Raw genomic sequence first — 19,050 nt, 5'->3', positions numbered from 1 at the left:
CTGATTTCCAACACCTCATCTCCAAGTCATGACAAATTGGTCCACTCATCTGATTAGGAATCTTCCTTAAGTAGTGGGACGAACGTTTGACAAGGTAATTTCAAGGTAGCTCATTGAGTAGAAGCAATGTAAAGCTACACAACTGTAAAAAAAAATAAAATTGTTGCTGGATAAATTCTGCCAGTAATGGATGTGTAAGGGAAAATGTACTTAAAATTCAAGCTTTTTGTATTAGAAGACAAGCTCTTTGGTTTAGAAGTAGAAAACATGAGGATTTGCTGAAGCTAGGGTTAACGGAATACAATTATTGCTATTATAGTTTTATGATTATGAAACTTGTGCTGATGCATCCACAATTTAGAAATAATTGGAAATGCAATGGATGACTTCTGAAAAATCAAGACAATTTAAAAAAAATCAATAATTATTCCCTTTTATTTTTCCCTTAAATCATCCAAATAATAGAAGAGAGACCTGAATAGGATGCCTAAAGTTAATGGCATTATTAGATTGAGAAAAAAAAGAGCGATCAAAAGTTTGACTCATTTACCAAAAAGTTCATAGTCTGTAGAAGCTCACTATTCTACTAGGTATAATTTTTTAAAATTCAAGATAAATCTCAAACCATGTTTGGAGATTAGATGTAGTCATAAGCAGAGACTAAGAGTAATTTATAAACATTTCTATTATATGAGAAAAAGTTGCTATTTTAGAAACACATAAATAATATGATGTCTTTCATAAAACTTTTAGGAGAAGTTTTATTTTCCAGCTCATAAACTAAAAATAAAACACTTTAAGTGATTGACTTTCCTTTAAGGCAACTTTTGAGACTGATTTGATAACTCTACTGGTAAAGTCTTAGTAAAACTCCTGGAAGAATTCCCGGTGTTTTGAACAGGACCAGACATTATCCATATTGCCTTTCATTACTATTACTGTTTTACTGTAAAAACCTGAGTAGATCATCACAGTTTTGCCCCTGTTGCATAAATATGAAAGAGTTTAAAAGAATGGCTGTTCTCCAAGGGGTGGGAAGAACCTTGCTTCATTTACTTTTTAAAAAGAGTTTGAAAATCTTAACGTCCCGTAAGTGTGAAAGATGATTTTCCTGCTCCAGTGGAGTTCCACCTCAACTTTTTCCAAAAGCGTGGGTAAACAACTCAATTCTAAATAGAATCAATAAACAAAAATACTATTATTTTTGTTAAATCATTCCCAGAGCAATGGAACCTTCCCTGGGCAGCCCTTCAGCTGAGCCCTCAGTCCTGGGTGCTGCTCTGGCAGAGCCTGCGAGGCAGGTATGCACTCGCTCTATCGTGGGGTGATAACCAGGCTCTTTTAACAGTTTTATGCCATCAGTCACTTTCTGTTCTTCCTGACAAGGATTTTTTTTTTTCCCCTGGAAGTTTACCAGCAGTGTGTATCGTGAGTGGAGCCCTGACTAGGCAGCACCCTGTGGGAGGGGATAACGGAGCGGGGCAAGCGCGTGGGAAGTTCCTTCGGGAACTCAGCTCCCTCTTCTTCAGCTTTTTGTTTAATCTCTAGGTACAGCTTTTGCCGGCTCGTATGCAAAACTGTTAAATGAAGCCAGCTCAAGGACTGCTTGCCATGTCTGAGTGTGGCACCACACAATGGGCTGGGAATGCCTGAGATGGTTTCCTTTCCTGCCTTTCATATCGCTGAACTGAAACCATCACTCGTGTCAAAAGCAAGGACTACAGATGAAAGGCCAGTGCATTAAGACAACACATAATTGTCAGTCTCTGAGTTTCTGACATTAATCATGTTACTTAAAGAAGGCAGTGGAATGTTTTTTTTTGTGTCCCCCCTCACCTCAAGTGACAACACACAGGAGATAGTCTGGATAAAAATTTAAAAAAAAGGACTCAAAATTTTTGCTAATTAAAAGTAATGTGTTTTCCCATTTTTTGGCAATTTGATAACACAAAACACTTACTTGGGGGCCACAGGGGGAAACAAACTGAGACGGATAAAAAATGTTTTGTGTTCATCCAAGCAAGACTATGTTAATGCACATTATCCCATTAATGCACATCAACATCGGGAATAAGCGCGCCAATGCAAGCAAGAAGCATACACTTATCATCATTTGATAACATGTTTAATGACAGATTGACGGTTGATTTGCAAATGTGAACTGGCATCAATGTTGCTAACTTCAGCTTCTGCCGCCTCCTCTGCTATGCCAGCATATTTATGTGCATAATTTGATTTCGCAGCCACACTGTTAGTACATTTTTAATATTAACTATGCAAGAACAGACAGCCGAACTTAAGTTGCACTGATGGTTTGAGTTCATTAGATTGAAAAAGATGGGCAATGATGACAAAGATGGAGATGGCAGCGCAACATCAAAGAGGCAACACTTAACAAACACACTCCATTTTGAACAAACCGAACTAACACATTTCATGTTGTCGGCTGCAGCAGAGCCCTTATGTACAACAGTAAGAAAAAAAATATGCTTCTGCCCTGGGCATACTGACAGCAACTCTGCAAGAAGCTTAGCAAGCTCCTGGACACACAGTTGTAAGATATTTCACTCATCTATTGCAGGTAAAGGGGTTGATCCTGGTCTGATGTCCGAGTGACAACAACATAATTCAGCAGACTTGCAGTGGAGTTACTCCTGATTTACATCGGTCCAAGGGAGAGTGCCTGCCTGTTCCTGTTCTCCTTCCCTAGTTTGCTTTTCACAGCTGTGATTCTTTATGACGAATAATAAAAAGATTTTGCTGAGAGCTCAGCTCTTGCATGCACGATGCACAGAGCAGAACTGCAAATTCAGAAACCCTGGGGCCTCATGCCGCTCGGTGCGGGGTGTCCTTCCCTTATCCCTGGAGCCCAGGAGCCCAGCACCGCGTGGGACTGCACTCCTGGTGACTTCTTCTTCTTTGGTGATTCTGGGCAATTCAGTTCTGCTCTGAAGGGAACATGTACCAATGATCTGGGAGGAGAATATTTCATCCTCTGCTCACATTAATGTCTAGGCATATACTGCATCTAGTATTAATTTGCTTGTTGTGCTGCAGTATATAATAAATTTGAGGCAGTAGCTTTATGGTGCAAGTTGTAATTTTCAATTTTATGATACAAACTGACCATCTGCAGGAATCTGACCATATAACCTGAGCCATTCTGTGTAGACTGTAGCTTTAGCACCTCTGAATCACAGTGAAACCATGATTTAGACACACAATTAGATAGACCAGGTCCTCAGCAATTCTCAACTGTCTGAATTGCTGCTGAACAGCTTAATAAATATATAGCACATAGGCCTCTGTTCTGCAAAGCTTTTAAGAATGTTCTTAAGTTTGTCTCTAATCAGCAAAGCACCTATTACAATTACTGTTACTCAGAGACTAGTCCTGGACCAGAAACCTGTTGTGCTTGGCAGTGCACAAACAGAACAAAATCCTACTGCTCAGGGACCACTGCTTCTGATCTGGCTGTGTAGGGATGGAGTGCTGGAGCAAAGCCAGGGTTTGTTAGGAAATTGTGAGGGACATGAAGTATTGACTATTGAATTTAATCCTGGAAGCACTGCACCCATTTGCCAGATTGGGATACTGAGTAAGTGAGCAGAAAAGGACCTTGCAGCAGGAGGATTCCTGGTGCCCCTGTCCTGGTGGCAACTCCTGAGCAAATGCCTCCTGCCAGGACACTGACCTGGCCTAGCAGTAAAAACTGCTCTCTAAAGATTTAATTTCAGCAAAATCTCTTTGCAGAGGTCAGTGTTCTTTTTAAGAAGAGACCTGCATTGAAGGGAGAACTAATCCTAAGCCCCCAGCTACATTTGGTTCAGGTAATTGTTAAGCAGCTCCAGTGGCTGCTGCTCTACAGATGAAGGTGTAGGACCCCCCAAATGAGGAATATCTAAACAGATAGACAGCAACAAGCATCCTGGGGGACCCCTGGAATCTTTGGCTGAAACTTGTGTAGTTGTCTTTTTTTTACCTTAAGCTATTGATGCATTAGGGTCCAAAACCAACAGCAGACATGCAACTGCACTGTGCAAAGTGCTGTACTGAGTTCAAGACGGTGTCTCTTAGAAAGGGACCAAATAATTTCCAGTGACACAGGGCAACAGGTGGATCTTTCTTACCCCAATGAGGACACACAAGGAAGCTTTGTCAAAAGTGAAAGAAGTAAAAAAAAAAAAAAAAACAAAACCAAACCCAAAACCAAACCAAAACAAAAATAAACCAAAACAAAAAACCAAAAAAACCCAAACAAACCCCAAAAGGACCAGCAAAGACAAATGCAAGAATGAGGCCATGCTCAGTTTATTTTGCTGTCTTTTAATATAACACTTAAAGGCACAGGAGCTGTGGGGTTTCCTGCCCTGTGAGCTGAGTAGCAGAGAAGGAGCTGGTCAGCCTGTACCCAGTAGCCTTCACAATTGCTCTATTAACAGCCTTGTGCTGGCTCCTCCTTACCTGGGCTTTAGCTACAATCAGAAATAAAATATATCCCATGAAGAGGGAAATGTGGTCACCGCTCCTTTATGCCAGCTGATGGAGGATGGTGATGGGGAGAGCAAAAGAGACAAGTGTTTTTTTCCAGGCTGTGAAAAGGCTCTCCCCTACCCCATCCCTGGCCCAGCATGACTGCAGCATGGCAGGTGGCACTGCAGGGGCGTATGGAATAGCTTCCAGCTCCGTGTTTGCCCTCCAGAATGACTGAGCTCCTTCTGTGACCGTGCACTTACAATGCTGGTTGTGGAAAGCTCCAGGGAACGGGACTCCAGAGCATCACACAGTTGGAAGAACCATTAGTTTTCTCAAGTCACAATTATCTCTGCTACTGTGTTTGTGTCCTCTTTCCTGTCTCATTTTAAGTAAGTTACAATTCTTCCACTCTTGTTACTGAGTAGATGCAGATGCCACTTTGTTCCATGTGATTTATAGCCAGTAGCTAATGTTCAGTTATAATTCCCCATTTTAGACAAGAAAAATAGCCTGTAATGCTCAACACAAGGGCCTCTCAACAATAATATATAATTTAAAAATTAACATGAGGACAGAGGAGACACAGGATTTTGAACTAGGGACTCTCTCATTCAAAGGTTAAATCTCTACAAGGTGAGCTAAAGGAATTAGTTGAGTTATTAAGTAAATGCCTCTGTTACATTTTCCCAGTACATTAGCTGTTGCAGCCTTTTCCAGTTCAGCTGTGTTCAGCCCCAGCATGTTCAAAGTGCAAATGCTCATGGCACTGTATTCACACATTTGCTTTTTTTCAATGTCAAACAAACTGGAGCTTTTCAGAGCCAAAGGTCAAAGTGGAGGGCCCTTAAGAAAATCTCTTGGGAAATTATGTGATTGTTCTTATGTCTTTATTGTATATAAAATCAGACTTCATACATGGCTTGTCCTTTCCAAGCATCTTAAAACTATAAATGAGTCATGACTCATTCCTGCAACACCTAAGTTATATAAGTGGTCTTGTTAATTTACTGGAATATCTTGCATAACTAATAATTTCCAGGATCAAACTCTGAAGCCTCCAAAACCTCTGAACTGTAAAGAGCTCTTTTAGAAACAGAGAATTTAAATCCCAACCTCACATGATAAGTCAAACGCAGAACAAGGGACAGAACCTGCATCACCAGACTCACTCTGCCAAATGCAAGCCATAAACCCCTCTTTTGGCAAAGCTCAGCAATTCAGAAAACATGCAGGGAGCATAGGGAGTATGGAGAAGGAAAGGAGCTTGGATATAGAGTGCTTTTGGAGGTGGCATTCCTTTCCTGTCTGTTTTTTGTTCACAATAAGATGTATCTCATATCCTAGGTGTCTCCTGCTGCACTCTGGTTAATGCTGTCTCACTCCAGCACCAAGTATTACATTTATGGATTACAAATTTATTGACATTCAACATTTGCATCAGCTTTCACCTAATCAACAGGAGCTTTGGCTGCCAAAGGGAATTATTATGGAAGATTTCAACAGCCATGGGAATGCCAAAGAGGTCATTAAATCATATCAGAAAAACAATGTGTTCATAGCATTCGTATATTTAGTCTTGCCAGTAAATCTTCTGGTTGATGCTCGGACCACCTACTGATGATACTCAAAGAGAAGAGAAACAGGCAGAATCGAAGAGATGAATTAAATTAAAACCAAATGACATGAAGCCTGGCACAGTGGGATCTTTAATTTTCTACTCTATGAATCCAAAATAAGCAAAAAAACAAAACAAAGCACAGTGGCTTGACTTTATCTAAGTTAATTCCCTCCATATAGGCAGGACTTAACTAAATAATCCTGAGTAATGTGTGCACCCCACATTATTGCATGCAATTTGTATGTGGGAGGTGCAGGATTCAGAAAACATATGGCACATGGAAAACAAATGACAGGGTGTGCTTTTACACTCATTTTGGCTATACTTATCACTCTTGTTGATACTTTTTTTCAGACATGAAATATGAGTGTAGGAACTTTCACCCTAATCTCTTTGGAAAAATACTGAGGGTTATTTTTTTGTGCATTTGTGATTTATAGAAGAAGGCCACCACATAATTTCTGAGAGCACAGACAATGTTTTAAAAAACACTGACCAAATAAACAGAATTACCTCCCCCCTTGTTTTTTCCCTGGATGACAAACCTGGGGTTTGAACCATTAAAAAAACAAGGCCAACAGATTAGGACTCTATAGGATTACCGAGGGAAGTGAATTACTGAACTGGAAGCCCACCCACAGCCTATCTGTCTGTGTATGTCTAGTCTAGGGTGAGCTTCACAAAGACTGATCCACACACAGCTGTTTGCCCCTGAGCTGAACGAGCACGAAGGAAGTAGTAAGTTTGCCTTCATTGGAAGCGCAGTGTGTTCACTTCACATGAACATAGGCAGAAACAGGCCACAGTACTGTCATATGCCAGAGGGACTCTTCTTCTGTGATGTCCCTTGGGATGTAGGTCAAGAGGCAGGTAAAAGGCAATGTCAGTTTTTTTCTTGGCCCTGAATGAAAGTTGGTAGCCATGAGGATGCTGTCCCAACAGTGACCAGTGCCAGTAGCTTGTCTTGTCTCCCATAAATATAGTCAGTGTTGTGCCTGGAGCACCAACGCACATGTGGCTACGGGGAGACTGTACAGAGGTAGCATGAAGAGCAGCAGAGAGCAGACAGGGAACCGAACAGAAAGGTGGTTCTAAAGCTCAGCTTGAAATAAAAGAGAAGTGGAGAGGTGGAGCTGTGTGATGGAGATACCTAACAGCAGATGTGTACTACAGCAGGGTATCAGTTACATGTATTGAGATAGATAAAATCAGGTAATCTGTGTGGCTCAGTATAAACTTGTGGGTTTTCAAAAATAGGGAGTATTTTGTGAGTTTTCATTAAATTACCATAAAAACAGTAGTTTCACATCTCAGATTTCAACAGTTCTCCAAGAGAAGGGAAAAACACTTTTGTCTGCACACAGGCTACTTCAGATGTTTAGAAAAGCTGAACGAAAACCCAGAAGGGATCAAACTAGTATTATCCATGCACAACAGAACAAGCAGTTTTGCCTCCTCTGAAGTACTGGTCCATGCTAGTTTAAGCTCTGCAGCGAGACTTTAAGTCCTGCTCTGCATACAGTTGAGAGAGAAATCTGAGGGTGGCAATTTTATTGCATCATGGGAAACTCCCAGGGAAAGTTGAACAGAGAATGGAACAAAATGGGATGCCCTTAGGTCTGAAGGCTTGATATCACTTCTGCACTCTGGGTGCGATTCCTTCCTTAGCCACGTGCAAAGAGCAAGCATGAAGGTTCAGCACCAGTCTGACTGCCATGGCCTAGTTTGTACGTTCTTTGCTCCCTGCCTGGGGATGGGGGACCTCCAGAGCTCACCCCAAGAGGCCTCACAGTTGTGTCCAAGTTTCTGCAGCTATCAGAAAGGCTTCTTACATGTTCTCTGCAGCTCTGGGAGCAGGGGAAGATAATCTCCTTCAGCTGAAGAAGTCCCTGAACTGTAAATCTGGAGGCTGGGAGAGTGCTCCAGGAATGGCACCACATGTCTGTCCTGTTCTCACACCCATACTGGTCATGGTCAGAAATAAGATGGACACATGGACCTTTGACCTAAACACATATGGCTATTCTGATGTTCTTACCTCACCACTATTCAGCTTTACAAGAAGAGCAGAAATATGTCATAAAGAAAGTCTTAACAGAGTTCAGTTGTTGGGCACATCTCCTATTACAAAGAATTGTGCATACTTAGGGGTAGGGAATAGAATATGAACAAGCAACACGGCAATGGTGCACTTATAGCTGGAGGCTACGGGGTCCACAGCACAGAGGAAGCTCAGCCTGGCAGTGGTGCAGAGAACAAATATGCCAGTGGGGATCAGGAAAGCTCCCTCAAGCACTGGGGCTTTTGGAATTTGAGGGACTGTGTGGCCCAGGCAGTGTAACGTGACCTCGACCTTCACCAGACAGTGCAGAGCACTATTGGGAAAGGCAGGAGAAGGGGCGAACAAATAAACATGTGGAGGTCATGACCTTCCTGATCTCTCTATTTTAGGTGAGCTTGAAGGCTGAACTTGTTTGGTTCTCCAATGCAGCCTAAACCCACTGTTTTCGTCACCTGCTGGAGCTCTTGCACGGTTGTGTCAATCATGGATGAGCGATGCAGTAGAAAGGGAAATCGAAGGACACTGAGGAGACCCCGGTAAACCACGGCCCCATGCCCTCACCTTTCTCTTCCTGGCCTACTTTTCCTGGCAGCTGCTGCTGAGTGCACAGAGTTTCCATGCTCGTCACTTGATAATAAATTGAAAAGAGACTCCTGGGGTACAAGGCATCGGGCATGGGGACTCTGAGCATCCGCTCGCGCTGAGGCCTGTGATCCTCTGCAGTGCAGGCTGCCCAAAGCACAAACTCCTCCCCCTTCATCTGCAGCCCCCCTGCTGTAGCCAAGCACCGAACAAATGGTCTTGGCTGGGCTGGGGAAAGGTGGGCAAGGGAAGGCAGTGACTGCCACTGCACAGACCGCTCTGCGTCACTTGATCTGATGCAGCTGCTGGAGGAGGTGGAGTGGAGGGAAACAACCACATCAAAGCCACTCTGGCCACCTCTCCTTTCCCTTCAAAAATGTCACTGCAGCACCCTCCACTTTCTATAACAATGTTTATCATTGTTCTTCGATTGTCTGGGACAATAAATGGTTAGAAATGAGCATATATCACCAGGAAATCTCTGCCTGCCCCTTCCCCCAAGCAGTGTCATAAAACCGTACAAATTCACATTAATAATGAAGTGCATTTCCCCGAGAAGCCACTGTGTATCTCAGGGAGAGCAGGCAAGGTGGCAGTTGCTGCAGAGTTTCCTATTAAAGAGCAGAGCAAATACTCATAAATCTGATGAGGGGCCAAAGCACATGTTAGGGCTGTCTCCCTCTTAATGGAACCTTTTCTGAAATGAAAAAAATATATATCTCAATACATTCAGGGTATTCATTAGACATGACAACCTCCTCCACTCCCTCATCCTTCCCTCCCCCACTCCTGCATGTGCTGACCCCTGGCAGAAGAGCTGGCACTGAGTGCAGGCAGGGAGGGATTTTGGAGGGGAGGAGGAACTGTTTTGTTTTAATAAAGGGGTTGTGTAAATTTACTACAATGAACAAGTCCCCTCCTGGCCCCATATCTCCGTCCTCCTCTCCGCTCCAGCAAGCTGCTGCCATCCCCCCAGTCTCCAACCCCAGATGTGCTCTCCTCTTGGCTGTGTGGCCTCTGCCATGCACTGTGATGGTCCGTCTGTCCATCTGCCAGGAAGGAAAGCCGACAGAGCCAATGCTGCACCTCAGATCAGGATCCCTCTTGCAAACTTGAGTGTAGGAAACCTTTCCTGCCACCTCACACCTTCACAGGCTTGGCCAAACCATGCTCTTGGGAAAATACGATTCTCCTGACACAGGGAGGTGGCAGGATGAGTATCAGTTCCCTCAGCTCTCTCATGGACTGTGATCTTGCTACCTGGTGTGGTGCCTTAATGTTATTACAGGCATCTTAATATCATCTTAATGTTAGACTTAAGGTCTGCTGCCCCTTTGCTGAAGGTGAGAGGCTCTTGAAAAACCATCACATTTAAGATATAAGCTCTGTCCTGTGTGTTGTTTGTTCTACCTCATTCCTCTTCTCACAGTCAGGCTCCCAAGTTCGAGCTACACTGGTGTAAATCCTGTGACTCTGTTGATGTGTGAAAACTAGTGTAAAGGTCTGATCCTTCCTCAGCCAATGGACCGTTCCTAGATCACAGACTGAATTCTGAACCGAGGAGATGGGAAGAGATGGCAGAATAAGACCTGAAGACTACAGCTTAATAATCATGAATTATCTGTTCATTATCCCAATAAATAGTGAAAAATCTCTTCCTCCTTTCCTCCTCCCATAAAGCCATATCTATAATTTTCCTCATTTTCCATCTGTGCTTCATCATATTTGCACTGAGCGATCATCCTGCTAAATCACATTATTTTTATTGAAAGGTGCTTTTGAGGGCTGGATACTGCTCACGTCTTTTCCTTTTGTTATTGATCTTTGCGATTTGATTGCTGAGGTGTAAAATGTATAAATAAGACTCAGATACCCTTCCTTTGAAATCTCACTGGGTAAAAATGTTCTGCTATAGATTATGAAGGCTGTAGCATTTAATAATATCATATGCAGCAAGGAGAAGGCAAGATTTTGATATCCTTATGAATACTGAATGCTTGAGGAGGTAGGTGCTATTCAAGGTCAGTTAAAATCTGGTCGAAATACTTAAAAGTTGCTGTTTCTTTGTGAGCAGAAGAGTTCCTGCCTTTTGGGGGCAGGAAATGTCATATACAGTATGCTTATACATAGCCTAGAAATACCATAAGTTGACCTAGTGGGTTGGATGCGCTAATGCAGTGTTAAATAATACTGATCTTAATAGCAACCTGTAGTATTCATAAAAAGCAAGTAAATCTGCACTGATATATCTGTGCTGACACACTCTGATGTATCATCTGGCCTGACCCTGCTCTCAGGGAAGCCAAGAACACAATATTATTGGTTTTATAAGGACTATTGCTAGATTGAAAAAATGCTATCCAGGAAAATTTTGAAGGTTTAAAAATGTAAATTAAAAAAAAAATTATCCTGATCTATTAGTTTGGGGAAACAGTGATAGATTTCAAAGCATTAAGGGAACTGAGGCTTCACCAGAGCAGAACTATTTTGAGGGAGGAGTGATGGGTTGGAGGTAGTTCCTTGCTAAGCATGGGATCTCTCCTCCAGCACAGCGGAAAGGCCAACTATTCCTCTTCCTATTCCACTGTCTCTTCTCTCCTTCGTGGTGCTCAGCAATTTCACCCAGATCATCCCAACAAAAGTCTATTTTAAAATGGGACTTCCCTACTGAAATTTTTTACCATTGAGAGGTCAGCATTTTCCAACAAGATGTTGTCAGAAAAGTCCCATTTGAACTGAATAATCAAGGCTTTCATTGCAATGAACTCTCTCTTTCTGGCTGAAGTGGTGAGCAGAACCCTTAATTTTGTTGGTAAATTCTGCTTACAAAATCATGGTGGATACAACTGCAGGCAGCTATGTCCTAGTATGTCTGATTCTCCTGAAAGGGTCTCTCAGTTTTTAATGTTGCTGAGAAGAAGTGAAAGATGAAGAGCAAGCTAAATTCTCTAAAATATAGTTTTAGACTACTAATTCATGCAATTTGCCTTGCCCATGTAAACCAATATTGGCTAATAGGGGAATATGATGTTCACAGCAGCTCCTACTGTTTCAGAGGGATGAGAAAATAAAATCCGCAGAAGAAAAAAATCTTCTATTTTGGTATACTTAACACATACAGTTATCTACGTGTCCTATATATCATTTAACAAATTGCTTTGCAATTCTTACAGGGCGTGGTATAATGACTGATTTAAAATCACTGCATTGCTTAAACTGCATTGTTCTTCATCAAGTTGAGTCATTTTTATGTGAAGTGTCAAGCTCTCTAACAAATAACTGCTGCCAGACAAATCAAGTTCCTCATCTTAAAGCTACGGCTAAATAGTTTATAGCTTTAATCTGCTCACTGAGGTGTGCAGTCTATGACAGTAATTATAAATGCAAGGAGAAATTATAGCTGAATGCTTTAACTGCATTAGGAGCCATTTGATGAACAATCATGATTGCCTGCTCATTTTCAACAATAGAGGGCAAGTTAGTGTCAGTGCATTAGAGGATTTTCAGTTCTGCTCTGCTCTTTCTTCCATTTACCACAGAATGTCAGTTGTCTCCTATAAAGTAGAAAAAAAGCACTGCAGAAGCTTTAAACTTGATGGTTAAAAAAAGACAAAGGAGGAAACAGAGAGAAAAACTGTTTATCATTATGACTCATTTTTTTGTTTTGCAGCAGCCTTATTTTCAAATTAGTTCATCTCAGGTAGCTGCTTGTTTACTTATCAGGGTCTTTTGAAAAAGAAATCTCCATAATCAGGTTGGTAAATTTGACTCAATAGACACATTTCTATAAAAAGTTGTAGATAAGACCACAGAGATCCTTGGTTACCAACCAGTTTATAGCCAATCTCACCTGACTTTAAAGTTAGAAATACAAATCTGCCTTGTCTATTTTCTCAGGACAACATAAAAACTCTAATTTAGTTGAAAAAATGAACAAATGTTCTTCAAAGGTGTAAGTCAACATACAAATCACTTCTAATTAAAGCCATGTTCCCTAATGTTCATGGGTTTTCTTTGAAGAATAGCAATAAAAACGAATTTGAAGCAGGTTAAATGAAAGAGAATATAGACGTCTGATTGTTGTATATCACACATAATTTTACATTATATTACTAAAGCTTTATCAGTTAGAAGAATTCAAGAAAACACCAAAGATGAATATAAACCAGATATATATGTCTTTACATTTAAGAAGAATTTATAGCAAATTTCTTATAAACAGCCTCACAGAGGTCTTAAAAATAAATCCATATACATAACATATTTTTCCACAGTACTAACCCAGATTATTAATTTATATATTTAATGATAGCTAACACTTTAAAATATAATATTTAATAGTAAATTTCATTGAAATATAGAAAGCATTTTATGTATTTCTATACTTTGAGTACTTTCCACTGTTTTATTTCCATTTATTTCCATGTATTTTCTCTATTTTTATTTCCATTTCACTACAATATTGCCTAGAAGAAGTAAATGCAAATGAATGTGCGCATTTTAAGAATCTCAGTATGCTTTATATTTCTTGTTTCTAAATGCTGTGCTCTCCTCTATTTTACTTTTCAAATGTATACTGAATCTTAAAAATAACATGGTAAGAATAAGTAAACTCTGAAAATCCCTATTATTTGATTTAGTCTCCTTGCAGATCTCAGGAAGAAACCATATGAATAAACTCTGGCCTCCACACTTCTAACATAGTCAGAACTTCGGTAGGCTTATGGCTCCAAAACTGTAATAAAATCTTTACAATGCTATCCAAAATACCCCATCATTTCATACAATTTGTGCTATCATGCATACCAACTAAAATTATAGTTCCAGATAACAGTGCTATCACTCTGTCATTGCAATTTAAATATATTTTTCCAAAGGTAAGATACAACCTGCATCTTGATATAAATTAGAAATGGATGAGTATTAAGAGGATAGCAATTTCTCAGTACCCAAAGGCAGGAAGGACAGTACCTTATTTATGTAGTTACAGATCACCTGAATAATACCCGTGATGTGTCTGTGCAGGTTATTACACTGCAGAAACCACTTTTTTTTTTTTTTTTTCCCTTGGAATTTTTTTCCCTTTGTATTTGTTCCCCAAATCCTGAGAAACAGTAACACTTTTACAGAGGTGGGTGTTTGGTTTGCCTCTTCATAATAACATGGTGCTTTTAAGACCAAACCTGAAACATTTGTCATGTATTAAGCCATGAATGTGCCAAAATAACTATTATATTAATATATTTGGCAGATATCTTTTGTTTGATAGTACCCAAATTATTGGTTTGCTCTAGTATCTCTTGTGTGAAAACTATGAATGTCAGAGTCTTAATAATCACTAACTGGTGGGGAAGGAAACAAAGGATGGCATATTTCTCGTAACCAATCTTTTGTAGTTTTCTGGTATTTTGTCAGGTATGCTGATTTTGAATGGTCAGATAAACAAGTAACGTTTATTTGTGAGTTCTAATGTTGGGTTAAAAATGCCAAAACAGAAACTTAAGTGCATTAGCCCTATTTAGAAAACAAACTACTTTTGAGTTAAGACAGAATTTTGCTGGCTAAAATATGCAGAAAGCATAAATTTAGTCAAACGCAGACAGCACGTACGAGATGTATGCAAAACTTATTGCACTTGAATACTGACGTTATACTCTATAGTAACAGCTTCTATTACCCATCCCAAAGTAACCCTTTGATTAGTGGTTTAAATTATTCAAAAGTAGCCTTTTTAATGGCGCTTAAGTGATGCATAGTCCTTGTGCTGGCTCCATAGACAGAAAGTGTTTCTTAAGGCTTCATGAATATTTGCAGCAAACAAATGTGAAATCTTCACACAAGCGGGTATTCATCCTCAAAGTGCCTGCACCCTCAATTAGCCAGAGAATAGCCACAATAGCAGGTGGCGTAAGTGACAACTCACAACACATCTTTAATTTTGACTGTCTGACGAATTCATTTTCCAAATGTTATTCAAGTAATGAACACGTTGGAGAAAATTTGAATCTGCACATGATTATTCTGTGAACAGAAGCAGAGCCTGAGTCTGCTGGAGAAATTGTTGGGAATGACTAACAGAGCCTTCCTGGAAATAAATTTGTTAGAACAAAAAACTTCTGTTTGGACTTTTAGTTGATGTTCTGCATATTTATTTAAACCAAGAATATTCAAGTTTGTGAATCAAGTAAAATTAAAAATGCAAAAAAATTTGTGCCATCTGAATATTACATTACATGTGATAAACATTGGTTGTGGCAGTACTTCGGTTGGTGTATCTTTCAGCAAAAAATATCAACACTAACGTAGAAGTATCCTACTAACAGGTCTTTGTAATATTAAGCTTACAAAAAATCTAGCTGCTTTCTCAATTAAGCATTAACCCCCCCAGGTTATACAAAAACTTGCACTGAAGTCAGTGATGTTTATGGATTGACTAACACTCCCATCAACATGAAACAAAATATAATCAAACATCTTAAAGACTAAAAAAGGAATGATGGAGAGATAAGTTAAAATGATGCGACAAAAAAGGCCACTCACAATAGTAAGTGAATATCCAAATATCAACAAAAGAATAACCAAACTTCTTGATAAAAACTTTTCAGAGTTATTTGTAGATTCTTGAGGCTAGGTTTGAGATTATGAGAAACTTGGAATAATTAAGATTTTGCTAATTTGACATTTGAATTGTCTTTTTTTCCCCCATCAAAGTCAGATTTATTGGTGTGTTAGCACTGAAAGAAGTAATAACCTTTTGGTTTTCAGTGACTTTTTTCTGCTTTTTCCATTCTCATTGCAAAGAGTAGCATTTAGTTGTTGCATTCCACATTGAAGTGTATAGGACATGAAATGAATAATTCTTAGAAACAAAAAAGGGAGTGAGAATTGGAAAAACAACTATTTTGAAAATATTAGTAAGAAGCAACTTTTCCATATAGGGTAATGTGGTTATGCATTTACCAAGCTCTCTTCTTGAAAACATTATAAAATGGATATGTACATGCAATTAGATTAATGAAGCAGGAGTACCTTATGCATTTTATACTGTTTTCCTACATTTAAGAAAGTACAAATGTCTTATGAAGCCTCCTTAAAATGATGAAATTAAAACTCGCTATAGAGCATGCATACCTTAAGAGTTATTCTTCATCCACTTCTGCTACAAATTGTGAATGGTGTTCTGGTGACTTGCTGTGTGTTTTGCTTAGATGAAGTTTTACTGCATGTTTGCTCGCAAATGTCCGACAGCACAACTTACATTTGAACTTAGAGTCTGTGTCCTCTTCTCCAGCTATTGTTTCAGGAGATCTTTGAACTGAAACTCTGGAGATTTCTTGCTCTACCTTGGTTTGCTGCTCCACAGCCAGCCTGTTCATGTCTTTCATTTGGAAACCTAGATGAGATTCTAAGTGGCTAATGTAAGTAGATGGGGTTCGAAACTGAGATGCACAGTCGCTGCAATAAAAGACTGGATGTCCTTTGTCCATGTTTTTCAAAAACTTTGTTCCTCCGGTTTTCCTAAGTTGATACTTGACATTTGCCAACCAATGGCTAATGGTGGTCATTGACAGTCCAGTAAATTTTGAAATCTGCATGCGCTCTTGTGGGCCTAGATCTGATAATAAATATTTACCTTCAGATGTCTGGAAGAGGCTGGAGGCAAACTGAGCTTGCAAAATGAGAAGATGCTGAGGGTTCCAGTTTGACTGTCTGCCCTTCCTTTTATGCAGAGTGGAGACTTCTGTTGAGACATCCTCAAAGCGTCGGACATCTATTTCCAGTTTCATAGACGGGATCCTTGAAGATGCAGCAGGTTTTGGTGTAGTAGCTTTGGGAAGAACTTTGACCATGTCAGCGATGTCAGACAGAGCATGTTTTTGAGGTGGAGAAGTACAAGATTGTGCTTGAGCTGACTCAGCTTTCTTGCCTTTGGATTTGGTCAGGTCAATAGGCTGATCATTGTTTTCAAACAAATAGTGCCTGGACACACCTGCAGGCTTTGGTGGGGTTGGAGCAGGAGATAAAACAGGCTTCTCCATCATATTTAGGTTAGGTTTGTGGAACATAGAAATTGTGCTAGAGCTGGGGCTGGAGTTGGATTGAGGCTGTAAAGGCTCAGTGGCTTTGCCCAAGTGATTATTCAGTACTGACTGCAGCGCGCTAAGAGGGTTGACACAAGGCAGTTCAGATGAATGGTTGGCAGCAGCACAACCATTACTGAGAGAAGCTGCTGTTGGTTCCTTGAGGACCGGTTTTTCTTTTCCACTGTCCTCTTTAATTTTGTCTTCTTCTTTCAGGGGACATGGTTCTGTCTTTTTTGGCTCCACAGAGGCTTCAGATTTGAGGAGAGGTTCTCTCTCGCTCTGGCTGAGAGAGACAGGCTCAACTTGGATGCCCTCTTTAGCATAGTCCTTTTGTACCTCCTCCTTGTCATCAGTTTCCTTCTTCACTTGAGTGCACGGGGCCACATTTGCTGAGATAGGGACCAGAGGCATAACCTTCCACTTCGGAGCTATAGGCCTCAATTTATTGGTGATTGTTGGCCTGATTTGCAATACTTGGGAGCCCACAGGCAAAGATGGTTTAGCTCCTTCTGAAAGCTGATAAGCTGCGTGGATGCTGGGATATGCACTCCAGCTGGGTGCTCCATTTTGAGCTTTATTGATGGCTGTTGTGACAGTGTTCTCCAAGGACTTTAAAATGTCCCCACCACCCTTTGAACCATCTTCTAAATCTTCTTCTCTGAGATACTGGTATTTCATTGTTGGATCCAGTGGTTTCTGAAGAGTGTCTTCATACTCTTCAGTTTTTACTGCTTTCTCATCTTTGTTTGCATCATCAGCTTTATCCTTTTTACTTTCCTTTTTTAGTTCAGAGGTGGGAATTATGCATTCTGCAGATGATTTACTGGTTGATTTTGTAACTGAGCTGTCATTGGCTGGTGCTTCAGACAGTGACTGCATTTTTTCCACAGCTAAAGGATCCAGAACAAGTTGCTTTCCTTTCTTTGAAGCTGAACTTGTGACTTTCAAGAAATGGCCAGTGACCATCATGTGGGTCGTGAGCTGCTGCAAGGTATCATGGGAACTTCCACATTCCATGCACTTCAAAATCTGGGATTTGCAGGCCTCAAACTGCCACGTATAGCTGGCGCCGTTCTGGTAGCCGTATCGGTTGTTAGATGATAACTGCAGGTTCACGTTCTTCTGAGGAGAAAAAGTATCTGAGAAAGACCCTGTTGTGGAATCAGGGGAACAAGGCCTGTTAACATCAAACACACGTTTCTTTGCTGGAGTGACCATTTTTGAAGAAATGGTTGGTACCGGCTCCTTCAAAGGCACTTTTTGGTAATGTTTTGTTTTTATCATATGAACACTCAGATCTTGAAGGGAATCAAAAGAGTCACCACAGAACATACACTTCAGAACTTTTTGTGCATCTTCCTTGTCCATGTCCTGGAAAGCCCTTTTTCGGGGCTTTGAGTAGCTGGTAGGTCTGTGCTTGTCCTTTTTATGGTTGTCATCTTGGTAGTGACCTGTCTCATTCATATGAACCGTTAGTTCTACTAGTGTGTCATAGGCAGCGCTGCACTGCCGGCACCGAAACCGGCTGGCGCCCGTGAACACAGTTCCACACATTTTGCTGCTCTGCCTGTAGAGCTGGACCGAGCTGAACAGGTTGGGTTTCGAGACAGGTCTGGAAGGTAAATTCTGCTGTAAGCTTTTTGACAGTGCATCTTGGTGCCAATCAAAATCAGCTTTGTTCCCTCCATTTCTGTTGTCACAACTCCTCTTTTCAGAGTTAGACAACTTGAAACCCAGCCCTAAGCCTGTCCAGTAAGAGTCTGACAGTATGTTGGCATAGACCGCTGTCATTTTATCCATGCAGTCATGTGCTTCATTCTGGGCTTTGGGATGGGCGCTGGTTTTTGGGTCCTGTGGCTCTCTAGAGCAAATGCTTTTAATATCTGCCACATGGTCACTACCATCACTTAGTAGTGATTCATTTTCTGCATCCTGGTTAGATATATGACTGACAGGGGAATTCTGGTAACTAAAGTTCCCTTTCTGCTCAGGACCCACTTCGTGTTCCTCATCTGTGCCAGTGTCATTGGTGCCCTGGAGTTGAGCAGTCGAGTTGTTGTCGTCATCATCTTCTTCCTCCTCCTTTATATCTTCCTCTTCCTTTAAATCTTCCTCTTGGACATAACCTGAAACATAATGTCAATATATGAAATACCTTGTTAAAGGAGAATACTATAGCTCAAGCTTTCTAGTTTCACTATGTGTTTTCTTTACTAGACTTCATTTTA

The 19,050-nt window shown here is 40.6% G+C and overlaps 1 protein-coding gene across 3 annotated transcripts in view; it reads right to left on the bottom strand.

The window, feature by feature from the left end:
* The window catches only part of TSHZ2 (teashirt zinc finger homeobox 2), a 232,236-nt gene that overhangs the window by 74,953 nt on the left and 138,233 nt on the right, over nt 1–19,050 (bottom strand). For 2 of the 3 annotated variants that reach the window (XR_004407119.2, XM_032993578.2), the window contains exon 2: nt 15,870–18,948. Coding sequence is in view for 2 of the 3 variants with exons in the window: in XM_032993578.2 (XP_032849469.2) it covers nt 15,878–18,948 (3,071 nt within the window). In the remaining variant the exon portion in view is untranslated. Of the gene's footprint in view, nt 1–12,228; nt 12,293–15,869; nt 18,949–19,050 lie in introns of those variants that run through there. The other variant, XM_032993579.2, reaches the window with a different exon arrangement.

Source organism: Tyto alba, unplaced genomic scaffold (genome assembly GCF_018691265.1).
Source record: "Tyto alba isolate M040663 unplaced genomic scaffold, T.alba_DEE_v4.0 Super-Scaffold_33, whole genome shotgun sequence".
In the NCBI taxonomy this organism is placed as follows: domain Eukaryota; kingdom Metazoa; phylum Chordata; class Aves; order Strigiformes; family Tytonidae; genus Tyto; species Tyto alba.
The sequence above is the reverse complement of the archived record's forward strand: the minus strand, read 5'-3'. Positions and strand labels throughout refer to the sequence as shown.